This window comes from Opisthocomus hoazin, chromosome 18, assembly GCF_030867145.1.
Source record: "Opisthocomus hoazin isolate bOpiHoa1 chromosome 18, bOpiHoa1.hap1, whole genome shotgun sequence".
NCBI lineage: Eukaryota > Metazoa > Chordata > Aves > Opisthocomiformes > Opisthocomidae > Opisthocomus > Opisthocomus hoazin.
Genome location: NC_134431.1, coordinates 18,448,507 through 18,472,252, shown reverse-complemented (window position 1 = coordinate 18,472,252; position 23,746 = coordinate 18,448,507). Strand labels below are relative to the sequence as shown.

At 63.6% G+C, this 23,746-nt stretch overlaps 1 protein-coding gene across 1 annotated transcript; it reads left to right on the top strand.

Annotated features, from left to right (window-relative positions):
• Positions 1-2,768: 2,768 nt before the first annotated feature.
• On the top strand, positions 2,769-20,790 carry STK35 (serine/threonine kinase 35). Its single transcript, XM_075439032.1, has 3 exons — positions 2,769-3,216; positions 9,808-10,555; positions 17,895-20,790. Exons 1-2 carry the CDS (start codon positions 2,784-2,786, stop codon positions 10,518-10,520), a joined length of 1,146 nt encoding a protein of 381 aa, XP_075295147.1. The 5' UTR covers positions 2,769-2,783; the 3' UTR covers positions 10,521-10,555; positions 17,895-20,790.
• The last annotated feature ends 2,956 nt before the right edge of the window (positions 20,791-23,746 follow it).

Here is a 23,746-nt window from a genome sequence, read left to right as displayed (position 1 = left end):
CCCCCCCTCGCTGCGGAGCGCTGGGCTCCACAGGCGCAGAAGAAAGCTGAGGAGCACAGGACGCAGCTGCGAGGCACCACAGACGCCCTCGGCGAGGGGCTGCGGGCACCCCCCGGGCATCGTTAACCCTTGCTGCTGCGTCCAGCAGCCCTGCGGGCACCACGCACACGGCGGGGAGGAGCGTTTCTCACACCAAACCCGTTCTTTCCAGCCACCAGCCCTCCCAAACCCACGCAGTCCATCCCCAAAGGCCGCTCTCCCCAGTTCAACCCATCACGGAGGAGCCATCTCCACCCAGGAGCCGGGCGAGAGCAGCGGCATCGCCCCGAGGGCCGGACACGGGGAGCATGGAGGGGAGCAGCGTGCGGACCTCCCTGCAGCAACCCCCCCCCTGGAGCCCAGCAGCCTGGCGTGCAGCCCCCTCCCCGCACGGGGTAATTGCGCCGGAGGGAGAAGCGCTTCTGGGGACGGAGCAAACCCCACGAGCAGGGAGGAACGTCGCTCGTCACGAGGGTCCTTCCTCCGGGAGGGAGGTCGAGTTCCTCCTGTCCCCGGAGCTGTCACCATCTTACTTTCTACGTGCGCCCAGATGAGCCAAGCTGGGCGAGAGGGTCCCCACCCGGGGTCGGCTGGTGGCGGCGGGGTGACAGGGTCCCCCGGGAAAGGCGCTGGGAGCGAGCCCACCCACCAGCAAGTTTAATTAATATTCAACTGTCGCTTCCTAATGGGAAGCTGCCTCTGAGTCACCCTGACATTTCCCTGGGACAATGGTAATTAAGCACCTGGGTAAACGAGATCTGCGGTAATGGCAAAGTTAAGTTTGCCCAACTCCGCGAGCGCAAAGCGGGCTCGGCGAGGAGGGGGCCGAGCGTGTGCACACTGGGCTCCCGTGGAAGCAGGTGGGAGTTAATGGCGGATAACGTCACCGCGGCAGCGGCACGGCTCTGCCCCGACACCCCCAGCCCACCCCCGGCACCCCCGGCACCCCAGCCGCCGGGGTGTCCGCTCCCCGTCCCGGGGTGAATCGTCCCCACGGGTGGGACGAGCTCTGCCGGGGCTGTCCCCGAGCAGCGGGCCCGCGACGCAGCGCTGCCGGCGGGAGCATCCCACGGGACGGCGGCCGCTCCGTCGCGGTTCCTCCAGCACCGTCAGCGTTACCCTGCTCAGCGGGGACGGGGCTTTTCCAGAACCGGCTCCATCGCTCGGCGCCGGCGCGAGAGGGCTGCGGGGCGAGGGATGCGCCGGACGCGTTTCGTGGGGTCACAAGAGGCCCCGGCAGCTCCATGGGGAGACCTGCCCGGGGTGGGGGGCTACCCCCGGGGGTCTGCTCCCACCCACCCACCCACGGGACCCGCGCAGGCTCCGAACCGAACGACGGCGACGGCACTGGAGCGAACCCCCGGCAGCCGCACCGGCGCGACGCGGGGGCTGATCATGGCTGCGGGGGCCGATCATGGCTGCGGGGGCCGCGGTGGCGTGGGACTGGGAGCCGGTTCGGCCGTCGCCTGTGTCACGCCGCGGCGGCTCGAGGTCACCGGGCGGCCCAGGGCGGCACGCGGCGACCTCCCCGCCTGGGCTGGAGGCACAAGTGGCCACTCGACGCTCGCCCACGCAAACGCCGCCATCGTCCCCGCCGCCGGCACGCGTCACGCCGGGAGCACGGCCACCCCCGGGACTCGGCGGGGGGGTGAAGCGGCTCCGTTTAACGGCAGATTTGGGTCCAACCCACCCTCGGGAGCCGCAGCCCGCGCCGTGGCACCGCGGGTCAGCCCTGCCATGAGCCGTCACCGAGCCCTGGGTGCCGGCGGCTCCGGGGGTCTTTGTCCCATCCCCCCCGGGGGTCCCTGTCCCGTCCCCCCTGTGGGTCCAGTGCGATGCAGCCCGTGATGAAGCTGGACCCCCCGCCCCGTTACGGGGTTTGGTGGCCGGTGTCCCCCCCCAAGCCGGCGGGGAGCCCCGAACCCCGGGGCTGCCGGTTGCCCCCGCCCCAGACCCCCCCACCCCGGGAGGAGCCGTGCGGGACGGGGCCCCCTGCGCGGGGCCGCGGCCATCGGTGACCGGTGCCACGGGCACCCAGCCTGCCGGGCCCCCAAACCCCCGTTACACCGGCCCTGGCCCCCCGGGACTCCCATCGGGACTCCCCCCGGTGAGCCCCGGGAGCGGGGTCGGGCCGAGCTGCACAGCCCCAGTGCCCCGACCACCCCCCCGGTTACCGGCAGCGCACCGGGGCCATCTCCCGGGGCACCGGTTATCCCGGGGGCGGGGATCGGGGGGGGGAGCGGGGCGGGTCACACCCCCCCCCCCCCCCATTACATAAGTGGCTACGTCAGGGCGCGCGGCCCCGCCCCATCGCGAGGCCCCCGCCCCTCTGCCAGGCCTGTTTACACAGGGGCGGCGCGTACCACAGTGGCGGCGGGGGGGGGAGGGTGGCCGGCCGCCGCGCTGAGCCGCACCCCCCCGGGCTAACACGCTCCTGGCTGCGCAGCCCCCTCATTACCGGGAACGGCGTGGGGGGCGGTCGGCCCGCCGCCTCCGAGGCCCTCCCCGCCGCGGGGGGGAGGCCGGGTCCCGGCGCGGCGCGCCCACCACCTCCCCCACCCCCTCCGCCGCCGTGGTTCGGCCCGCCGCGCCGCGATTGGCCGAGCGCTTAAAGGGGCAGGCAGGGCGCGCTTTTCCGCCCTCCGACGCGGCGGCGCGTGCCCCCTCGCCGGCGCGGCGCTCCGCGGGGCGGGGGGGCAGCGGCGGCGGGCGGCACGCGGGGCCCCCCCTGCGGCGGCGGCGCCATGGAGACGGCGGACGGCGGCCGCCGCGGGACACAAAGGGCTGCGCGGCGGCGGCGGGCGGCGCGGCGGAGCCCCATGGCGGCTGCGGGGCCGAGCCCGGGCCCGGTCGACGGTGGCGGCGGCGGGGGGGGCGCCGGCCCGCGGTACAGCCTGCTGTCCGAGATAGGCCGCGGGGCCTACGGCGTGGTGTACGAGGCGGTGTCGGGCCGCAGCGGAGCCCGGTTGGCGGTGAAACGGATCCGTTGCGACGCTCCCGAGAACGTGGAGCTGGCGCTGGCCGAGTTCTGGGCCCTGACGAGCCTCCGGCGGCAGCACCCCAACGTGGTGCGCTTCGAGGAGTGCGTCCTGCAGCGGCACGGCCTGGGGCAGCGCCTCAGCCACGGCAGCAAGCGCAGCCAGCTCTACCTGCGCCTCGTCGAGACCTCCCTCAAAGGTACCCCCACCCCCCCCCCCCAACCCGGGGACCCCCCCGTGTCACCCCCCATGGTGTCACACCCCCCCCCCGGGCACCCCGCCTCTATCCTCTGCAGGGCACCCTGGTGTCACCCCCCCCAGGTCATCCCCCCCCCCCGGGCACCCTGCCTCTGTCCTCAGCTGGGCACCCTGGTGTCACCCCCCCCAGGTCATCCCCCCCCCCCGGGCACCCCGCCTCTGTCCTCAGCTGGGCACCCTGGTGTCACCCCCCCCAGGTTATCCCCCCCCCCCCGGGCACCCCGCCTCTGTCCTCAACAGGGCACCCTGGTGTTATCCCCCCCGGGCACCCCGCCTCTGTCCTTAGCAGGACACCCTGGTGTCACCCCCTTTCCCCCAGACACCCTGGGCAGCCCCCTTGCCCCCCCCCCCAGCATCACCCCATTGCTCAGATCCCTCCTCGGGGTCACCTGCCCTCTCAGGACCACGCAAACCTCCCCCCCACCCCTCACAGCACCCTTCCCTCCAGCTTAACTCGCTGTTTTCCCGGTGTAATCCCCCCGGGCTCCCCCCCCCGCCTCCCCCCCACACTCCCTGGTCATCCCAGCCCCCTCTGCCCCCCGTGCCAGCCCTGGGGTCCCTCGGCACTGCAGTGGTACCTGCCCCAAGGTCCCCTCCACTCCTTCTCGGGGTCCCTCAGCATCCTCCAGCACCCCTCTTTGCTGCCACCCACCCCAGACACCCCCCGGGACCCCCACACAGCGTCACCTGTCCTGAGCCCTGCCCTGTGCTGTGCCCTTGGGCTCTGTCACCTCTGCTGCGTGCTGCTCCCATGCCCTTCCCTAAGCCCCCCGCCCATGCCTTGGCACCCCTCTGCCCTGCCCAGGGGGTCCCTCCTTACACCCTGCACCTCTGCAGCACCCCAGCCCCGTGCCCCTCCTCCTGAGGGACCCCATTGTCACCTCCAGGCTCGGACGCGGCCCTGGGGAGCATCCCTGCGTGCTGCCCCCAGCCCTTCCCTGCGCTTTCCTCCTCCTCCTCCTCCATTACACCCCCTTTCTGGGGCTCCCTCCGCTACCCTGACCTGCACCGCAGCCCAGGCACGTCCCTCGGGGACCTTCGCTGGTCTGTGCCCCAGTGACACCGTGGGGACATCTCCCCCCTCTCCGCCCGACGCACAGTCCCGTCCCCTCAGAGCCCCCCAAGGCTCCCTCGGGCTTGCACAGCTTCGGGACCATTCCTTGTGCTCTCCCGTTCCAGTTGCCCCCCCAGTGCTGGTTCTGTGGGGGCGGCCCTGGAAGTGCCTGGAGCCTGGGCTGACACCCTGCCTTCCCCTGGGGTCCCTCAGCAGCATCACGGGGCTGTCGGGGGTCACCTTCTCCTGCCATGGTCCATGGCGGTGACGGTGACATCTCCAAAATGCTCCCTCGGCTGCTTGTCAGACCCGGCTCTGCCAGCGAAAATGTGGAAAAATACCGCAGCCCAGCATCCTCGATGCCCCCCAGCCTGCCCCGAACCCCCCCTTCCCCAGACCTCTGTGCCAGGACTCCAGGACGCTCCGTGGGGAGCTCTGTCTCCCCGTGCCCCCCGGCTGAGCCCCCCCCCCCAGTGCAGGCAGCCTCCAAACCCCGTACCGGGCACAGACTGCGTGCCAGGCTGCTGAGACCCATCCTCCGAGCAGACCCCTGCTCCCGGGCTGCCGCTGCCCTGCCTGTCCCCTCCGTGCTCCTGGGGGACATGTCACAGAATCCCAGCATGGCAGGGGTGGAAGGGACCTCTGTGGGTCACCCAGCCCAACCCCCTGCCCAAGCAGGGTCACCCAGAGCAGGCTGCACAGCACCGCGGCCAGGTGGGGCTGGAATATCTCCAGAGAAGGAGACTCCACAGCCTCCCCAGTTGCCAGCATCTCCTCTGTGCAGCCCCTCTCCCTTCGCACTCCGCACGCAACCACCCACGGGAGCCCCCCCTCCCCAGGAAGGCAGTGTCCCAGTTTCTGTGTAGCCTGGGTGCTTCCTTCACGTGCTCTTGTGGGCACGACTGCCCGGGAGAGGAGCCAGCTCTTCCCTTCGGGCGCGTGTGTCCAGCCGTAGCAGGTCATAGACTCGTTAAGGTTGGAAAAGACCACTCAGATCATCAAGTCCAACCATCAGTCAAGCTCCTGCTGGCAGGTATGGGGGTTTCCTGCCCCCCCTTGTCATGTTGTGCACCCCGAGAGGAGCTGGCGTGGCGTGGGGAAAGCTCTTGGGTAGCTGTAGTTGCTCCCCATCTCTAGGTGGGGAGACCCCCCCGACTTCCCTGCCGTGGGGAGGGCTCTGCCCGCCCCAGTCCTGCTGCAGCCTTCTGCAGAGAGGAGCAGGGCTGGGCTCTGCGTCCCACGCTTGGAGAGCAGCAGTTTCACCCCCCAAACCGGCGTGCATGCTCCCCTCCGGCTGCCTTCCTCCCGCCTGCCCCCCGGGCTGTGTCACCCCAGCCCCGGGCTCGCTGCCTTCCCGAGCTCGGGGGCTGCTGCAGCACCCGTAAATATTTTCAAAGCACAAGCTGGAGCTCGGCGAGCCTCCCAGGTCCGCTTGCTGTCCTTCCCGGTCCGCAGTGCGGGGAGCTGCGGTGCCGTGGCCCCGGCCGAGGTAGCCAGCACGTCGCTGCCGTGCCCGTCCGCACGCCCGCGGCCGGGCTATTTACGGGCCCGCGCAGACGCTGTGCCACCGCGCCGGGGATTAGTCGGGGACTTTCTGCATCGGGAGCACAACGGTCAGGACACCGGGCGACGTCGGGTCTCGGCTGCAGTGCGGGAGCCTGCGCCTTCATCGTTTTAACGAGATGTGGGATGATAAAGGGGGCAGAGTGCGAAATGGAAGCTGGAAGCCCGGCGCTGGGGCTGGGGGGGAGGCACGTACCGGAGCGGTGCGCCCCGACACGTGCCCCCCTCCAGGGCTTGTGCGCGGCCGCGTGCCCTGCTCGCCGTTCCCCACCCCCAGCAGTGACGGAGCTGCCTGAAGTGGACAGGTAAAAGATGTTGCTGCCTCGCACGTCACCCACGGGGCCACCGACTCGCCGTGGGTGCTTGCCCGTGCTCGAAGGCTGCCCTGGTGTCACCCATGCCTGTTGCCACCGCTCCAAGCCCGCCGGCTCTCGTCTCTCTCACGCAGAGGGAGTCAGAGGTTACAAGCGGCAGTGGGGAGCGGGATGCTGGCTCTGCTGTCGTTAGGTGGGTTTTTTTTTTTTCTTCTCTGTGATGCTAAGCAAATTAGCAGGCTGTTAATGAGCTCCCAGGGTAGGTGGTGGGAGGGCTGCTGTGGGGACGGAGAGGCTGGCGCGTGCTGTCCCGTGTCTGGGCAGGGAGCGTGCGGGGATGCTCGCTGGGCGATGGAGAACAGCTCTGCCCTCCCATCTGCAGCTCCTCAGCTCTTGGCTGCTTGACTGCGGTCCGCTAACATCTCGTCTTTGGAATCACAGAATCACAGAATCCCAGCATGGCAGGGGTTGGCAGGGACCTCTGTGGGTCACCCAGCCCAACCCCCTGCCCAAGCAGGGTCACCCAGAGCAGGGGGCACAGCACCGCGGCCAGGCGGGGCTGGAATATCTCCAGAGAAGGAGACTCCACAGCCTCCCTGGGCAGCCTGGGCCAGGGCTCCGTCACCCTCAGAGGGAAGAAGTTCTTCCTCGGGTTCAGCTGGAGCTTCCTCTGCTCCAGTTTGTGCCCGTTGCCCCTTGTCCTGTCGCTGGGCACCACTGGACAGAGTCTGGCCCCATCCTCCTGACCCCCACCCTGCAGATATTTAGAGGCATTTCTAAGGTCCCCTTGCAGCCTTCTCTTCTTCAGGCTGAACAAGCCCAGCTCCCTCAGCCTCTCCTCGTAGGGGAGATGCTCCAGTCCCCTCCTCATCCTCGCAGCCCTCTGCTGGACTCTCTCCAGTAGCTCTTCATCTTTCTTGAACTGGGGAGCCCAGAAGCAGCTTGCCAGCTCTTTATATTTAAAGCTGTTTGTTTTGAAGGCAGGAAGATGATTTAACAGCGGAAACACTTTCAGATTATAGAAAGAAAATGAGGGAATATTACTCTTGGCTTAAGCCTCGCCTAGGAGCGCTCCACCCAGAGTGGAGTGTGTGGTGCTTGCAGCTACTGCTGGGTCAGCGGCGTCCTCCCTGCACTTGCTGAGGTTCAGGGGCCAAGTTTTAAAGCAGAGCCTTCTTTATGCTAAAAACAAACCTTGGCTCCCCGGAGCCAGCGGGTCCCCGCTGCTGGTGAGCCGGTGTTGGAGCCGCTTCCCTGCAGGAAGGGGCTGCCGGCAGCGCTGCGGTGTCAGTGCTCTCGCCCTCCCACCAGCGGGTGCTGGCCGTGTGCGACGGGCGCGGGGTGCTGCCGTGCTCCCCGTCATGGTGCGGTTCCTGGCTGAGCAGAGCCAACCCCCCTGCTCCCCGTGCCAGGGCTGAGTGGATGCCGAGGGGAGCCGGGGAGCAAAGCCCTGTGCCCCGCTGCCGCGTCGCTGGGGTTTGGCAAACCCGGGGCGGGGGCAGCGGCGTGAGCTGGGGCTCTCCCGGCTGTGCCGAGGTCCCCGCTCCCGGGATGAGTTTCATGCTTCAGTTCCCATGCTGTCATGCTCGTCACACCAGAGGAGCTGCTGTTCCTGGTCAGCATTCCGGTCTCCAGAGCCAAGCTGTCCTGGGCTGCTCCCCGTTGGCCCTTGGGCTCACGGGCTGTGCCCCCCTTCAGCACTTTGGGGGTCTCATTTGGCCCCTCAAAGTGCCCCCTGTGCCCTGTATCTCCAGCCTGTCTGTGGTCTGTCCCATCCCCCAGGCATAACCTTCCCCTTCTGCCGAGGGCAGAGGGGTGCAGCCAAATCCTTTTCATTTCCGTAGCAGTAGCCATGGACACAGACTGTTTGTGCAAATAACCAATATTCCCAGTCACACCGCTCACCAGGCAGCCCAAGGCTTGGTGTCCGTGGTAGTCCCTGGCTTTACCTGCTGCTGGAAGTTGGCTTTTCCCAGCCGCTCTCTAGGGCTTTGCTACAACAAAACCCAGCTCTCTGACGGGTGGAGTTACTTCACTGCTTTCGAAACACTCGGCTTCGCCTGTGTGACTTGTTAACCGCGGCAGAGGCGAGCGGTGTCCTCCAGCTTCTCCCTTAGGGTGCTTGAGGGTAAGAAAAAATAGTTCCTGGAGCAAAACGACGCCCTGGTTGCGTGCACGGGCTCTGCCAGTCACCTGGGTGCTCTGTGTAGGTGATGGGGGGTCTGGCATCGGCGAACGGGGCCGGGTCTGCCGCCGGCGCTCAGCGCCGGCGGCAGACCCGGCCCCATTCGCCGATGCGATGCTTTTGCTCTTCTCCACGTGCCTAGTTTGTGTGCAAGAGAGGGCTTTGCCTTGGCAGGGGGGTTTGTGGGGTAGAACCTAGATGCAATGGGTTGGATCTGTGATGCTCTGAGCTTGAAGAGCTCAGTGCGACGTCTGGTGAAGGAAAAAAAGCTGTTTTGGGGCAGAATATTCAGTAGTGGCACTAAGGAGTGAGGCAGCAGTTATATTCGTAAGCGTGGCTGAGATTGCACGTCGTTTGCTGCTTGGGTCTCCAATTTCATCTCACAGAATCACAGGATCCCAGCATGGCAGGGGTTGGCAGGGACCTCTGGGGTCACCCAGCCCAACCCCCTGCCCAAGCAGGGTCACCCAGAGCAGGGGGCACAGCACCGCGGCCAGGTGGGGCTGGAATATCTCCAGAGAAGGAGACTCCACAGCCTCCCTGGGCAGCCTGGGCCAGGGCTCCGGCACCCTCAGAGGGAAGAAGTTCTTCCTCGGGTTCAGCTGGAGCTTCCTCTGCTTCAGTTTGTGCCCGTTGCCCCTTGTCCTGTCGCTGGGCACCACTGGAAAGAGTCTGGCCCCGTCCTCCTGACCCCCACCCTGCAGATATTTATAATTATATATTGGGTCCCTTTAAAGCCTTGTTGGCACGGTGTGAAGGGGCAGAGCTCCCCGAGCACAAACGCAATGCTGCAACGCACAAATCCAAGGTGAAGAGGATCCAGCGTGCCGCGAGGCTTGGACGCTGGTGCGGCCGCTGTCAGCAAGGCTGCGCTGGCCCAGCCTCAGGGCGTGCGATCTACTCCCCGCTTGCAGGTAGAGTAGCAAAGGTGTAAGCCAGGCTTTGCCTCCTGTGGCAGAGCTCAGGTGGGAGAGCTGGCGTTCGTATTAACTGATTATTTTTTTTTTCTCATAGACTCACTGCTAATTGTGCTTTCAGTCTCTGCTGCTTTGGCTGTCAGAGCCCGGGGAGAGCTGCCTGATGGTAGCGCAGGAAAATAACCCTCCGCTGCCAAGTTCCCCGCAGGCACCCGAGGAGACGCGTGCTCGGTCCCACCCGCACGCCTGCGCCTTGCTGGGAACGGGTCCCGGAGCTGGGCTCGGATAAACGTGGTGCTGGTGTGTGACACTTGGCGGGATCCTGAAGCGCTCGGAGCCACAGCGGTGCCAGCATCACTGGCACAGACCTGTTGCAGATAGGTCCCAGTCGCGTTCCTACCTGCGTAAACCAGACCTGTTCCTTGCCCGTGCTGAGTTAGTGTGGATGTTCTGTAACGTGCCTGAAAAACCCACTCTGGCTTTTGTCCCTTTTGGTTAGGCGAGAGGATCCTGGGCTACGCGGAGGAGCCGTGCTACCTCTGGTTCGTCATGGAGTTCTGCGAAGGGGGAGACCTCAACCAGTACGTGCTGTCGCGAAGACCCGACCCGGCCACAAACAAGAGCTTCATGCTGCAGCTGACCAGCGCCATTGCCTTCCTGCACAAGAACCACATTGTCCACCGGGACCTGAAGCCAGACAACATCCTGATAACCGAGAAGTCCGGCACCCCGGTTCTCAAGGTGGCCGACTTCGGGCTCAGTAAGGTCTGCGCTGGCCTGACCGCTCGGGGCAAGGAGGGCGGCCACGAGAACAAAAACGTGAATGTGAACAAGTACTGGCTGTCCTCGGCGTGCGGCTCCGACTTCTACATGGCGCCCGAGGTCTGGGAGGGACACTACACCGCCAAGGCCGACATCTTCGCCCTCGGCATCATCATCTGGGCCATGATCGAGAGGATCACTTTCATCGATGCGGAGACCAAGAAGGAGCTGCTGGGGACCTACATCAAACAGGGGACTGAGATTGTGCCCGTTGGGGAAGCGCTGCTAGAAAACCCAAAGATGGAGCTGCACATCCCTCAGAAACGCAGGACTTCCATGTCTGAGGGGATCAAGCAGCTCTTGAAAGACATGTTGGCTGCTAACCCGCAGGATCGACCTGATGCCTTCGAGCTTGAAACCAGGATGGACCAGGTTACATGTGCTGCTTAAATTCAGGGCAGGGCACCGCTGTGCTTTGCGGCTGGGTAAGTGATCCGCAGTTTTTGTATTATTCTGTCTGCTGTACCAGCCCGATAATGCACTTTGTAGTGACACAAAGGAGTCTTTTATGTTCCCAGAGCTATTTCTGTAGTGACTCATCAGAGTGCTGCTTCTGAGGGCTTTTTTCCCCACCTATTCTACTGCAAAAATAAAGTAGAGGTGGGAAACAGAATTAGCAGCTGCGCATCCTGCCGCTGCCCGAAGCCGCAGCGGAGCTGGCAGGGCTGGGAAGGAGCCCTGCTCCTCAGAGGTCCTGGCCAGTGGCTGAGACGGGCTGGTGCACGGCGGGGAGACCCATCAGCACCCCCCCACATCGGCTTGGGTACGTTGGTCTCTCCCGGAGGCAGGGAAGGAGCTGCTGGCCCTGCCTCCTCTGCCTGGTATAATCCCCGCGGTCAGTGCGGAGGGCACCTCGCTGTCTGGCACGGTCCCCTTCCCCTCCGAGACTCAGCCAGGACACCTCGGGGTTAGGGTTAGGGACACCTCGGGGTGTCCTGGCCGCGCAGGCACCGAGCGGAGCGGCAGCTCCGTCTCAGCACAAAGCCGTTCCCTTGGCTGTCACCTGCGAGGCGCGTGGGTCCGGCTGGTGGCTCCGTCTCGTTTCGTTTCCTTGCTGAAGGGAGGACTTCCCTCTGGTGTGAGCTGCAGTTGCCCAAACCCGGTAGGACGCTTCGGGCTCCAGCACCTGAGTATGCAGCCTGCTCTGCTCGGGGAGGAAGCTCACAAAACGGCTGTGCTCAGGCTGGGCTCCGCTCCCCTTGAGCAGAATCCTCGCCCTTCTGCCCCCCAGCTTGTTTCCTAAACAGTCCCAAGCTCAGCGGTCTGGGTCCGGAGGCCTGGGTCTGGAGGGACCCCCGAGGATGTCGGGTAGCTGGTGGGGTCGCTGACTGGTGACACCGAAGGACTGGGAGGTGTTTCCTGTGAGGCAAAGCTGTCTGTAAACAAGAGCTGTTTCTAGGGATTCTCCTGGCCAAACTGCAAAAATCCCAGATCGCGAGGGGCGAGGATGATGTCTTCCCAGCCCAGGTTCTTCTCAAGCTCCTGCAGAGCTGCCCGGCCGCTGCTGGTCACTGGAGACCTCTGAGAGCCAGCTTGTCTCAGGTGCTGGCCCTGCAGCTTGGGCTCCCAGCCCACACCTCACCCCCAAACCGCACAGCTCCTGCGGCACCAGAGCAGACCACCAGTACGGTGGTCAACATCTTCCCTCTGAGGGTGCTGGAGCCCTGGCCCAGGCTGCCCAGGGAGGCTGTGGAGTCTCCTTCTCTGGAGATATTCCAGCCCCGCCTGGCCGCGGTGCTGTGCAGCCTGCTCTGGGTGACCCTGCTTGGGCAGGGGGTTGGGCTGGGTGACCCCAGAGGTCCCTGCCAACCCTGACCATTCTGTGATTCTGGGATTCATTCTGTGATACAGGAGAGCGGAATGGGATGATGTGGCTGCCCTAGCTGGCAAACGCCCGGCCTTCCACCGTGCCGCTGAGGCTGTGTGCTTGGCCCACTCCCGTGAGCGAGCCTCCAGCAGCGGAAGGTGGGGGCATTTTGGTGGATTTTGCTAAAAAAAAACCTCATTGCTGCCCGCCTGCGGGTTCCTGAGCTTACGTAAAGCGGTGTGCTGCCCGTGTTCCCTGCGCCTGTGCCCAGGCCAGCGTTGTGCTGCGCGCAGGGAAGCGGGGATGCAGAAATGGGAAGCGCGTTGGGTGGGTCTGGTTCTGTCACTGCTGGTTTGTCTCAGCTGGGTCACAGACCAGCCCCTCCACGCCCCAGCACGAAATATTTAATGTCCTGAAGATCTCCAGCGCAAGTAATCGATGCGACTGCTTCCGCCTGGGGCTCGGTACTGGTCCCAGTGCAAGTGTGGGCTGGGGATTAGGGTGGGGGAGTGGATCGGCAGAGATGCTGAGCCCCGAAGATGGGCGCGATGCCCGGTGCCCCAGGGCGAGGCGTGGGTCTGCCCGGCTGCTGGCAGCAGCTCTGCTGCGCGGCGGAGGCTCGGGTCGGGCTGTGCCGTCTGCGACCGCGCCGAGCCGACGCGATGCTGCAGAGTTATGCAACCAGCCCGTGCCCTCCGGGGAAAATTCATCCTGCTCATATCTGCAGAATAGTACATGCAGAGATAACAAACACCGAGGGGACAGTCCTACCCCGGGGCTGTTTGCTTAAAACCCAGCTGCCTTCTGCAGCCCCCCCCCTCCATCCACGCCGGAGCCAGCCGTGAGCCGGCACCGATCGGCTGCTCCGGTGACGCAGCTGCGGCAGAGATGGATGCGCTTATATAAGCGTGCGTGGCGTGGCCGCTCGGCCCGGGTCGGAGCCCGGCGCGGGCCATGTGTCCCCCGCCAACCCCGAGCGCTGCGCCGGGGGGAGCGTTCCTCTGGCTGCCCTCTGGGGCGGCGGAATGCTCGGTGTGCTCTCCCGGGGGGGTTTCCTCATGCGTTGCGTAGCTGCGTATTCAGGTCGGCCTGCCTCTGGCTGTTATCAAACGCGAATCTTAAATCGGAAACCCGCTTGAGAAGCTTAAAGTGGGATTTAGGGCAGGGCCTGAATCTGAATTCTGCTCTCAGGTACTTAAAGTTGACCGAGAAACTCAAGTAACCTCTTCCAACTGAATTGTGGCGCTGGCGTGTAGCTCATGGGGCTGCGGGGTCGTGCGTGGGTTCCTCTTCCCCAGGGCAGCTTCAGACCCTGCTCAGCCTTGGTTCATGTCATAACTGGAAAACTCTAACCCTCCCTGACGCAGGCAATCAGGTTTTTGCTTATTCTTTGGTATGCTGCTGACCTCTTCTGATTTTGCTTCGTGTCCCGGCAGCTCTGCCTTCCGTTCTGCTGCGGATGCTGCAGGCACCTGCCAGTCAGCACGCTCTGTCACCCGTCCAGAATGTAGATGTGAAATGTCACTTCTCAACCGGGAAAGAGTTTCTGGCTTGGTTTCTGCCGGGCACCAGGGTGTTTGGGGTGGAGATGGGCGTGCTTCTCTCCATCCTCCCCTCGCCAGTGCTGCTGGTGGCCCCGGGGCGGTAGGTCCGGCAGAGGTGGGCAGCATTTCCCTGGGCAAAATGAGGGTCTTCTCTTATTGGAACACTGTGCTTCCCCACCTTCTGCAGAGGAGTTTAAAGCCTGAGATCGCTGTCCCCAAATTGTGCCTTTTGGGCTAAGAGGACAAAAGCCTTTCCAGTACGGCTGGGGGGTGGCTGGGTTGTGCTGGGTGCCTGCTGATGCCTTTAGATTGCCGTGGGGTAGCCCAGCACCCTGACTGCACCGCAGGCTGGGAAACACTTCACCCCTCCTTGTTGGCATGGGGAGGTTGGGGCTGCTCTCTCCTTTCCTGCAACGTGACCATCTTTTTGTGTGTCTCTTTTGTAGCTGCTCTCTGAGTTCCCCAGCACAGGTGAGGGGCCTCCCGTGGACGCTGCTCCAGTGGGACCCTCTAACGCTGTGGGTCTGGGCAGTGTGGACTGAGCAGTCTTGGACAAGTCAGTGAGGAGTGAGGCGCAGCGAGAGGACCTGGCTGGTTGCTGCTTGCCAGATTGGCACCAGTGGTCTTGGCCACAGAAACGGGGTTACCAGGGGAGCCGGTGGCAGCATCACCCACCACCTACAGTTAGATATTTAAAGAACTTTGTGGTTTTAGTTCACACAGGAGGTCAAACTGCAGTGGTTGTGGTCAGTGTAGAAGGCAGCTTGTTCTGGTAGGTCATGTTGGGTGATACTTTCGCTGTGGGTACAACAGCAGGTCTGATTTTTGGGGTGGGTGCTCAAGGCGAAGGTGAGGAGTCCGTGCGTGCGGTGTGGTGCAGACTGCAGCATCTCCAGCAGGAAGGTGTCTGACAGCCGAGGCCAGCCTGCCTCACTCCAGCACTCCTCCTCCTCCTCTGTCACTGGTTTTGACCATTCCAGTTTCAGCTGGCAGTAACTGTTTGCGTTGGCACTGTTCTCCTCTTTGCGTTTTCAAAATGCAGCGGGAGCTGCTGCTGACCAAGCCCATCTGCTCTCCCTGCGTGATGGCATCTGTCCCCGGCGCGAGCCCTCTGGTGCTGTCCCCAGCCGCTCCTGAGCACCGCTGCGAAACCGCTGCCCTGCAGGACTGCAGACCTGGAGGGCAGGGATCGGGCGCCCTTCAGCAGCATCTCTCTCTGTGAGCAGGGCTGTTGCGCCAGGCTTGGTCTCGTCCGTTGGTACCACTCAACTCGAGTTCCACCGTGTGGGAAACGTGTCCTGACCCCGCTGGCCAGGCACAGGTGAGCAAGTCAAGGACCAGGACAGCGGTTTCGTTTCTGAAACAATGTTGGGTTTGGCTGCAGGCTGTTTTCAGTGTGGTTGGTGAATCTTGGCGTGGAGAAAAGCCACGGGACAGTAAAAGCAAGGTCGGTTCCTCTTCTTGGCCGTAGCAGCGGGTGCAGCATCGCAGGCCACCCCGCAGAGCGGTGACATATTCCTGGGCAGCGGTGATGCCACCTGGGGAGCAGCAGGGCCCCGTGGATGGGTTGGATCACATCACCGCTGGCCAGATGTGTGTCAGTGTTTGCGTTTCGCCGTCACCCCGCTGTCCCTCCCGGGCGAGGTCGCTGCGCTTGGATAGAAGGGAGCTCCCGAGAAGTGCGTCACAGGTAGACGTACGGGGCATGAGGAAGAACTTAGGAGATAAAGCGGGCTCTTGGCCTGCTTCCCTTGTACCCTGTGTTCCCACGCAGGGGCAGATAATGGGATTAACAGCAGAAGGTGCTGGGTTATCGCCCTCCCCTGCGCTGAGTCCTCTGCTGCCACGCAGACGGCATGGCCACCTCCCATCTGCCGGGACCCACGGTGTCGTTAGGTGCTGGATGAGGATTCCACAGGCTGCTGGTTCGTGTTCTGCTGATGCCAAATGAACGTTTGAGCTGATTAAAGCTATAAGTGGCATCAGTGGAGGGGTTAAAGCTCTTGGAACAAGCCCCTGAAACAACGTGCGTCAGTGGAGCGAGCTGTCCTGTCCCAGAGCTGCGAGCTCAGGGCTGCTCAAGCAAGCACCTGCCCTGAAAATGCTCCTGCTCTGGGGAAGCCCGAGCGGGAGCGCTGCCCTGTGTGCTGATGAAGCTGCACCATAGGAGAGACCTTCCAGAAAATTCCTGGGGCGGTCGCCCCTGACCTGGTGTCCGGGTGCCTCTCGCGCGCCCGCCTGCTCCTACAGAAAGGCGTTTTGTCGGGTCGCAGCCTGCAAAGGAGGCATCTCCTGGTTCACCCCTCCTGAAGCGCAGCGCGTCCGTGGCCCTGGCTCTGCTCCAAGCCGCAGAGGCAGCCTCTTCCTCTAGAAATGCGTTCTTCGGGCACGGGTTTCTTTAATGAGATTTCCTAGAGCTGAGGGGTTTGAGTCATTTGCCGGGCAGTGGCTGTTTGTCTTCAGCAAGTCTCTCCTGCTGCTCTGTCGCTGTTGCCCAGTGTCTCCGCAGAGCCCCTCGCTCGGTCCTGGTGGGAGAGGACCTGCCCCTGCCGAAGCGGGGAGCTAAATCCACCCCTCTCAGGTTTTTCCATGTAACTGTCTGAGCTCAGAGCTCATGTTTGGGGCAAAAATTAAAATGCTGTTCACTCCTGGAAAATTACCAGCCGTGCATAGCGCGAGGGGTGACGAAGTGAAGCAGGGCCCTCCCCTTGGGTTGAAGGTTCACAGAATCCCAGCATGGCAGGGGCTGGAAGGGACCTCTGTGGGTCACCCAGCCCAACCCCCTGCTGAAGCAGGGTCACCCAGAGCAGGGGGCACAGCACCGCGGCCAGGCGGGGCTGGAATATCTCCAGAGAAGGAGACTCCACAGCCTCCCTGGGCAGCCTGGGCCAGGGCTCCGTCACCCTCAGAGGGAAGAAGTTCTTCCTCATCTTCAGCTGGAGCTTCCTCTGCTCCAGTTTGTGCCCGTTGCCCCTTGTCCTGTCGCTGGGCACCACTGGAAAGAGCCTGGCCCCGTCCTCCTGACCCCCACCCTGCAGATATTTAGAGGCATTTCTAAGGTCCCCTCAGCCTTCTCCAGGCTAAAAGTGTTTTCGTGACTCCCAGCCCTGTCCCACGCTGTGGCAGCCGGTGAGCAGAGCTGGCAGCAGCGTGGGGACCCCCAGCTCCCTCTGTCCGGCTGCTGGGTCCCAGCTGTCCTCGAACAGCCCCCAGCCTCTCCTGGTGCCTCCGCTGACGGCTGTGACATCCCGGGTGATGCGTGTCCCATACGGAGGTGCCATCACGTGCACGTCCGCTGTTCCTCTGCCGGGTCCAGCCCCGCTGCTGGATGGGATGCCCGCAGGGAATTTGCTGGGTTGCAAACAAACTGGGAGGAAAATACTGGTGGCTTCTGTGCAGAGCTGAGCATTGCTGTGTCTCCGAGCTGGGACAGGAGGGTACTGTGCCGGGGCTGGGGGGGATCGCTGCAGCACCCTCGGTGCTACAGGGACCACGTGGATGCTGTACATTGGGACTTTGGCCAGAGCAGAGACTGGCACAGCAAAGATCTGCCCGTTCCTCCCTAAAATCCCTGGTACCGAGCACCCTCGTGGGCTGTGGCAATGGCAGCGTGGCCGTGCCGTGAACCCGCCCTGCTCTGCTTTTAGTCGCACTGAAATGGATTTTAACCTCCTCTGCAGAGCTGCTGCCGACAGCGGGTGAGCGGCGCAGGGCATCCCCTGGTTCTGCTTTCCCAGGGGAGCACCGGGAGCTCACGGGCGCGTCACGGGGACCCTCGAGACCGGGCTCTGCTGCGGTCCCGCTCGTCCTCGTTCCAGCCGGGCTGTCAGCGTGGCGAGCCCCGCGGGATGGGGTGTTACCGGCGTGCGGGGCGATGCCGGAGCCCCAGCCGAACCGTCCCGGCTCAGCCCATGCGCCGGGGCACCGGGGCAGCGTGCTCTGCGCAGGGCTCTGCCCGCGTCGCTCCTGAGAGAGCGGTGGCTGGAAACTCTCCAGCTAACTGGGACCAGTGGGGAGGCTGTGGGAGCGGGTGCCCTCTCCGCAGCGCTGTCCTCCAGCCCTTCCATCCAGCAGCCAAACGACTCCGGCGCCAGCCCCGTTACCCTTGCGCCTTCCGCCCGGTGCAGTTGTTCATGGGCGTTGCTGTTTGCAGTCGTGGTTTGGGGCTGTGTGATGAGAAGCCGCGTGCTCGTCTCAAGTTCTCCCTGGCCCTTAAATGAGGCTTTAATTAAGGCCTGGGAGTGAAAGGAGAGGTGCAGCGAGCGCAGCGAACCAGCGATCCTGCTTGCTTTACCTACCTGTGGTCTGGGTTGGGTGGCAGTGGGAGGGCTGGTGGGCCATCACAATGTCGTAACTGGGACAGAACCGCTGACACACCTGACCTCTCCTTCTCCTTTCTTGTTTTTCTTGCAGATTTATTTACCAGGGACCGATAATCTCCATTATTTATGTGCAACGAGGGAAGTCAAAGCTAAGGGAAGATGACAATACAGAAGATCCCTGGTCTGCACGATCTCTGGCAATGTGAAATCTTTGGGTGTTACTTCGTTTTGTTGGGAGGAGGTGTTCTGGGGGTGCGGGAGGGGGCTGCAGGGGCCTGCAGAAGAGCACAAGCTGGCAGCTATCACGCTCACGAGACTTCCAAACAAGATCCAGAGAGCAGAGCTGCCCCTGCCCTGCCCTCCCCACGTCTCCTGCGCTGCCGTTGACTCCGTAGGTGTTTCTAGAGAAGATCTGGTTCCTTAAGCAGGTAGGAATCGGCAGCCCGGCAGCAAGGTGCGTGCCAGGCACCAGCTCTGAGTCTGGCTGGGCACAGCTTTGGGTTTAAAGCTCTTGCTTTCACCTAGGGAAAATGGGAGCAAAGCGATTGCTAGGTTTGCCCTGGGAGTGCAGTGCTTTAGGAAAAGTGAGTCTCTCGGACCACGTGTTGCAAGCAGCTAACGAACTTCCTAGCCAGGCAGCTTCTGAGTAGGGGGGATGCTGCCCTGACGTGAGGATCGAGTAGCATGAGCAAGCTGGAAAGCCGTTCGGCAAGGAGGTCTGCTGCTGCGGCGGGCAGAGCCGCCTTCTCTCCGAGCTGGGTTTCTCCAGTGAGGGTTGTTACTGTCTTTCTGCACAGAGGGCAGCGGGAGCCCGTAAGGACGTTTCCAGGTGGGCGTCATCTGCGTAGGAGCGAAACAGAAAGCAGCCCGCTGCTCGGATCCGTTTAATGCCAAACTTCCATGGTTAGAAACAGTACCTGGGAGAGGGGGAGGTTTGGCCTGGATGGCTCCCGAGCTGGATTCCAGCCTCCCGCGAAACGCTTTCCCCTGCTAGACAGCTGTCGCCAGGAGGGAAGAGGCCATGCTGCTGTTTGGGTTTGGTTACAGTAGGGCTCAGGTAAGGGGACTGCAACCTCAGGCTGTGCAGTTAATACTCGATTTCCTAGCCTGTATTTGGAGCAACACTAATATTCTGGGGCTGACCCCGTGTTGATGGTCTTTAGACTTTGCTCACTGTAAATGCGATGTCAAGGAGCACCTCTCCTCCACCCTGCAGGTTCTGAACCAACTGAAGCGTTTCTCACCAGGCTAAATTGCCCGGCAGCGGTTCGGGGAGCGGGCTGCTGTGACCCGGCGTTGCTCCCGAGCTGCCTGGAGCTCAGCCCTCGCTGCAGCCAGCGCTGGCCAGGGCTGCAGGCAGGAGAGGGTCCCCCCAAACCCCTCGTCCCTGGGAACTGCCCCTGGTCTGCGTGCAGGCTCCAGCTTTCCTGTGCCATCACTGGAAGGTTCCTCTGAACGGGCAGCACCTCCACGTGTGCTGACCTCATGGGGATGAACGGAAACGCAGCCAATGCTCGTGGGCCAGGGCAGAGCTAAAGCAGGGAAAGGAGGGAGGGGTTGCTTTTTTCTCTTCCATCTATTCCAGGACACAAAGCTAAGGCTGTCGCTGCAGGAAGGCCGCGTCCCTCGTAGGAGGACGATGCCAGGAGGCTCCAGACCGTGTGTCTGTGGCTTGTGGAGGTCTGGACAGCACGAATTCGGCGCCAAGCCCCTGTTCCCACGCTGCTCTTCTGTTTGTGTGCAGGGATGCTTCCGTGGGCTGTGGCCAGCCCCAGCCAGACCGTGACTGTACAGACTCCTTCCAGGCTGGTCGCCGGGGTTGGAGCAGTTTGGGGTTGGTCTGTGGGCGCTGTGCTGGGCTCTGGCTGCAGAGCTCTCTCCGGGCCTTGGCCGCTCTCGTTTCTCTCTAGCAGCGGATCCCCGCCGCCGCCGTGCCGAGGAGCTGCGGGCGGGTTTCTCCCCCAGCTCCCGGGGAGGGCTTGCAGAGCCCTGCACATCGCCCGGGAAGGCTGCGGTGGGGCGAGGGCTGAACCCCGAAGCTCCCAAGTGTAGCGTTAGTGCCCTGAGCCTGAACCATCCTTCCTGACAGAGCCTTTGCTCCTGACTGTTACAACTGTTATAACCTAACCCTGGCTTGAACGGGTGCGGTGAGGGGGCTTTGCCCTCCCAGCCCTGCTCGTGCGGCTTTCCCGGCTGGAAGGGCCCCTCGCCGGGCGTTACACCCCAGGAGAAGGGAGCTTCCTAGCAGGGGGTTTCCATGTGTGGAAACCAAGCCTGAAATGCAGGGTGTGGAGGTGGAAGGTGGTGAGCTGCTCGCCGGACCCGCTGCCTCCAGCCTGCTCCTCTGCGGGGCCGGGAGCACGCCTGGCAGGCAGCGTCCGGGCGAGCCCCGCCACGGTCAGCCCTCGGAGTCCACCGCTGCTTCAGGCCTTCTTCAAACCACACGTCTCCAGCTTTTGCGTCGCAGATGTGTTTTTCCAGCAGCTTGGTGTTAGCGAGCTAGACCGTAGTGCCTTACTTAGCATTTAGCGAACACTTCCGAGGACGGGGCCTGGGGCTGCCAGCCTCTGGCCAGCGTGGCTGTTTCCCTGGTTAGTTTGTCCTTTCGAGAGCGTTTCTCCCTGGTGATTTTGCTGCTGTTTGTGCTCGACTCCCCAGATTACGTGGGAACCTGCCTTGTGTTTACAGCTCCTAGCATCTCTCCTCCCAGTTCGTTTGGCCCAGACCAGCGCTCCTTGTAGAACAGGGTGGGCACGGGGAAGAGCTCCGACCTGCACGTGCTGTGGGACCGGGAGCGTTTGGGCTTCTCTTCCCAGCTGGGTGGATCGGGCATCCCCTGCCCAGCTCCCGCTGGCTCTGAACTTCTCCCTCCACCGAAGATGTTTTTGGCATCACGATGCGCCGCTGCGAAAACCCCGGCTTAGGAAAGCGGCACCGAGCCTGCAGCCGGGCGCCCAGGCCAGGCTGTCTCCATCTCCTGGCTGCAGCGAGGATCCGGGGGTGGGGGGACCTGGTCAGTTGGGGGGGATGGGGGGGAGCCAGGCACCCTCTGGTGAGACCCCACCGCCCTCCGGGCTTGCGGGGCCCCGGCCGGTGCCCGCCCGGGGGGAGTGATTGTACGAAACTGTTTACTTCTGACTACGCTGTTTACAAGAGGGATGTGGGGTGGGTGGGGGGATCAAGCCAAGTCTCAGGAGGATTGGGAAACGTGTTATCTGCACCAGCCTGCAGCAAGGCCGCCGCTGCCAGCCTCGTGCGGGTGTCACGGGGACCTCCCGGCCGGCTTCGGTCCGTGGGGAGGACGGCAGAGGTGGCTCTACCCTGGAGGGGTTAGGTTAGCTCCCCTTGTCCCCTTGCTGCTGTGTTTGGGCTTCAGCAGTGCTAGTGACAGATAAAGAGTTACCCCTGTGGTCTTCCTTCACTCCTCAGGACCCAGCTCCTTCACATATCAGGCTCCCCGAGCCTTTCTGGAGCAATAAGACTTAAAACAAGCATTACCATCGTTGTGGAAATCCTCCGTTGTGCGCGTTGCGTGTCTCCTCCGTGTGCAGTACCGAGTCTGGGTTTAAGCCTGGTGAGCGTCGTGGGGCAGCTGCCGCAGGGCACAGGCTGGGACGCGTGTCCCTGGGCTTTCTGCAGGGCACGAGAGCAGGGAAAGGCGTTGCTGCTCTCCTCCGTTCCCTCACGCTACGGCTGCCCGGGGTGAGGGGGGTGATGCTGCTGCGGCGCGGTGCTCAGCCCCGCACCGGCGTGGCCCCGCGTGCTTCACCCCGGCTCCTCGCAGCCTCCCATCCCGTCAGCCCGGCCTGGCGGAGGGGCAGGATCCGGGCAGCAGAGCCCCTGGCTCCCTCGGTTGATGCTCGCGCTGCCGGGAGCCTTTGCCGGTGGTGGGGAGAGCTGTGCCGGGGCTCAGCTGGTACCCGGGCGCGTCCCAGCGTCTGGCCCCTCGCCCCCAGAAGCATTTCACCCCTCAGAGCAGGGTGTCGGGGCGGTGGGCGCAGCTGGGGGGAAGCGCGGGGAGCTGCGCTGTGACAGACCCCATTTCCCTGCAGTCTGCCCAAGCGCTTTTAGCCCCGAGGGCGATGCCCAGGCCAAAAGGTAGGGGTGGGTGTCCCCGTCCCGGCGCCTGTCCCCATCCCGGGCCTTCAGCTCCCGCATCCAGCCAGCCCCAGCAGCTGGCAGAGCCGCTTCCCGGCAGCGCCGGGGCCGCAGCAGCGCTGGGCGAGTCCCGGGACGGGGGCACCCAGCCCAGCCCTGCTCCCTGCAGACCCCGCGCCGAGCGAGCAAGAGCAGGAGGCTTAAACCCAGACTCCAAACTAAAGATAATTATATTAGTAAATGAACCTGTATTTTTCTTTTTTTTTTTTTTCTTTGCACAGAAGCTGGTAATCTAGGACCTATGTGTGAACAACTTTATATAAATATTTTTTGTACTTGGTTTACTCGGGTTGGTATGATACGTTCTATTTAAATTCTTTAAACACTGTGGATACCCTGACGTGTATGAGTGGCAGAGGCGTTGTAAATTAAGAGACGTTTGTGTGAATAAAGATATTTGCTGGGGTTGAAAAGCCACACGCGACTTGAAACAGAAGTTTTGTGCTTTTGTCCTGGGCCGTGCTGCCGGCAGCGGTCTGTGAGGAAGGGGAGCCCCGAGCAGCGGTGGGCACGCCGAGCCCCGCGTCGCTGCCGGCTCCGGCGCGGGGGGCAGGTCTGGCTGAGCCGGGCTGGGCGCGCTGGCCTGGCCCTGGGGCACCGATCCAAGGCACGGTGGCCGGTGCCGAGCGGAGCGTGGCTCCCTGGCACGCAGCACCCGGTTATCCTCGCCCCGGATTAGGATTAGCCCCGTTCCCATGCAGGCACCAAGTAGGGCACGGCGATTGGCGGGGCAGGCAGGCTCGGCCTCCGCCTGCGGAAACACCTCCCCTGCGGCCCCTTCCTCGGGAGCCAGAGGATGAGCAGCCCCTCGCCCAGCCGAGCACCCGCTCCGGAGGCAGCCGCAAACCCAGCTGGGAAAATGCCCTGCAGAATCGCTGCTTTGGTAGCCACAAATATTTCCTCCCCTTGCACAGATCCTCTGCCCCAACGCCCCGGTGCACAGACCGAAACGAAGCCGGTCACAGCAGCCGTGAGCCCCCGTAACCCTGTCTCCAGCTGACATCTCACGAAATCCCAGCATGGCAGGGGTTGGCAGGGCCCTCTGTGGTCACCCAGCCCAACCCCCTGCCCAAGCAGGGTCACCCAGAGCAGGCTGCACAGCACCGCGGCCAGGCGGGGCTGGAATATCTCCAGAGAAGGAGACTCCACAGCCTCCCTGGGCAGCCTGGGCCAGGGCTCCGGCACCCTCAGAGGGAAGAAGTTCTTCCTCGGGTTCAGCTGGAGCTTCCTCTGCTCCAGTTTGTGCCCGTTGCCCCTTGTCCTGGCGCTGGGCACCACTGGGAAGAGTCTGGCCCCGTCCTCCTGACCCCCACCCTGCAGATATTTATGGGCATTTCTAAGGTCCCCTCTCAGCCTTCTCTTCTCCAGGCTGAACAAGCCCAGCTCCCTCAGCCTCTCCTCGTAGCAGAGATGCTCCCGTCCCCTCCTCATCCTCATAGCCCTCCACTGGACTCTCTCCAGTAGCTCCTCATCTTTCTTGAACTGGTGAGCCCAGCACTGGACCCAGCGCTGCAGATGGGGCCTCCCCAGGGCAGAGCAGAGGGGGAGGAGAACCTCCCTCGCCCTGCTGCCCACACTCCTCCTCATGCACCCCAGGATCCCACTGCCCTTCTGGGCACCCAGGGCACGCTGCTGGCTCATCTCACGGCTGCCATCCCTGATGGGAGCAGCGCAGCGGGGCTGAGCCGCATCCTGTGGCCATGAGACATTTTCCTTGGCGCAGGGAACGGCAGCCAGCGATTTCGCGGGTGCCGAGCAGCTTGGGGCCACCCGAGCCGGCGAGGG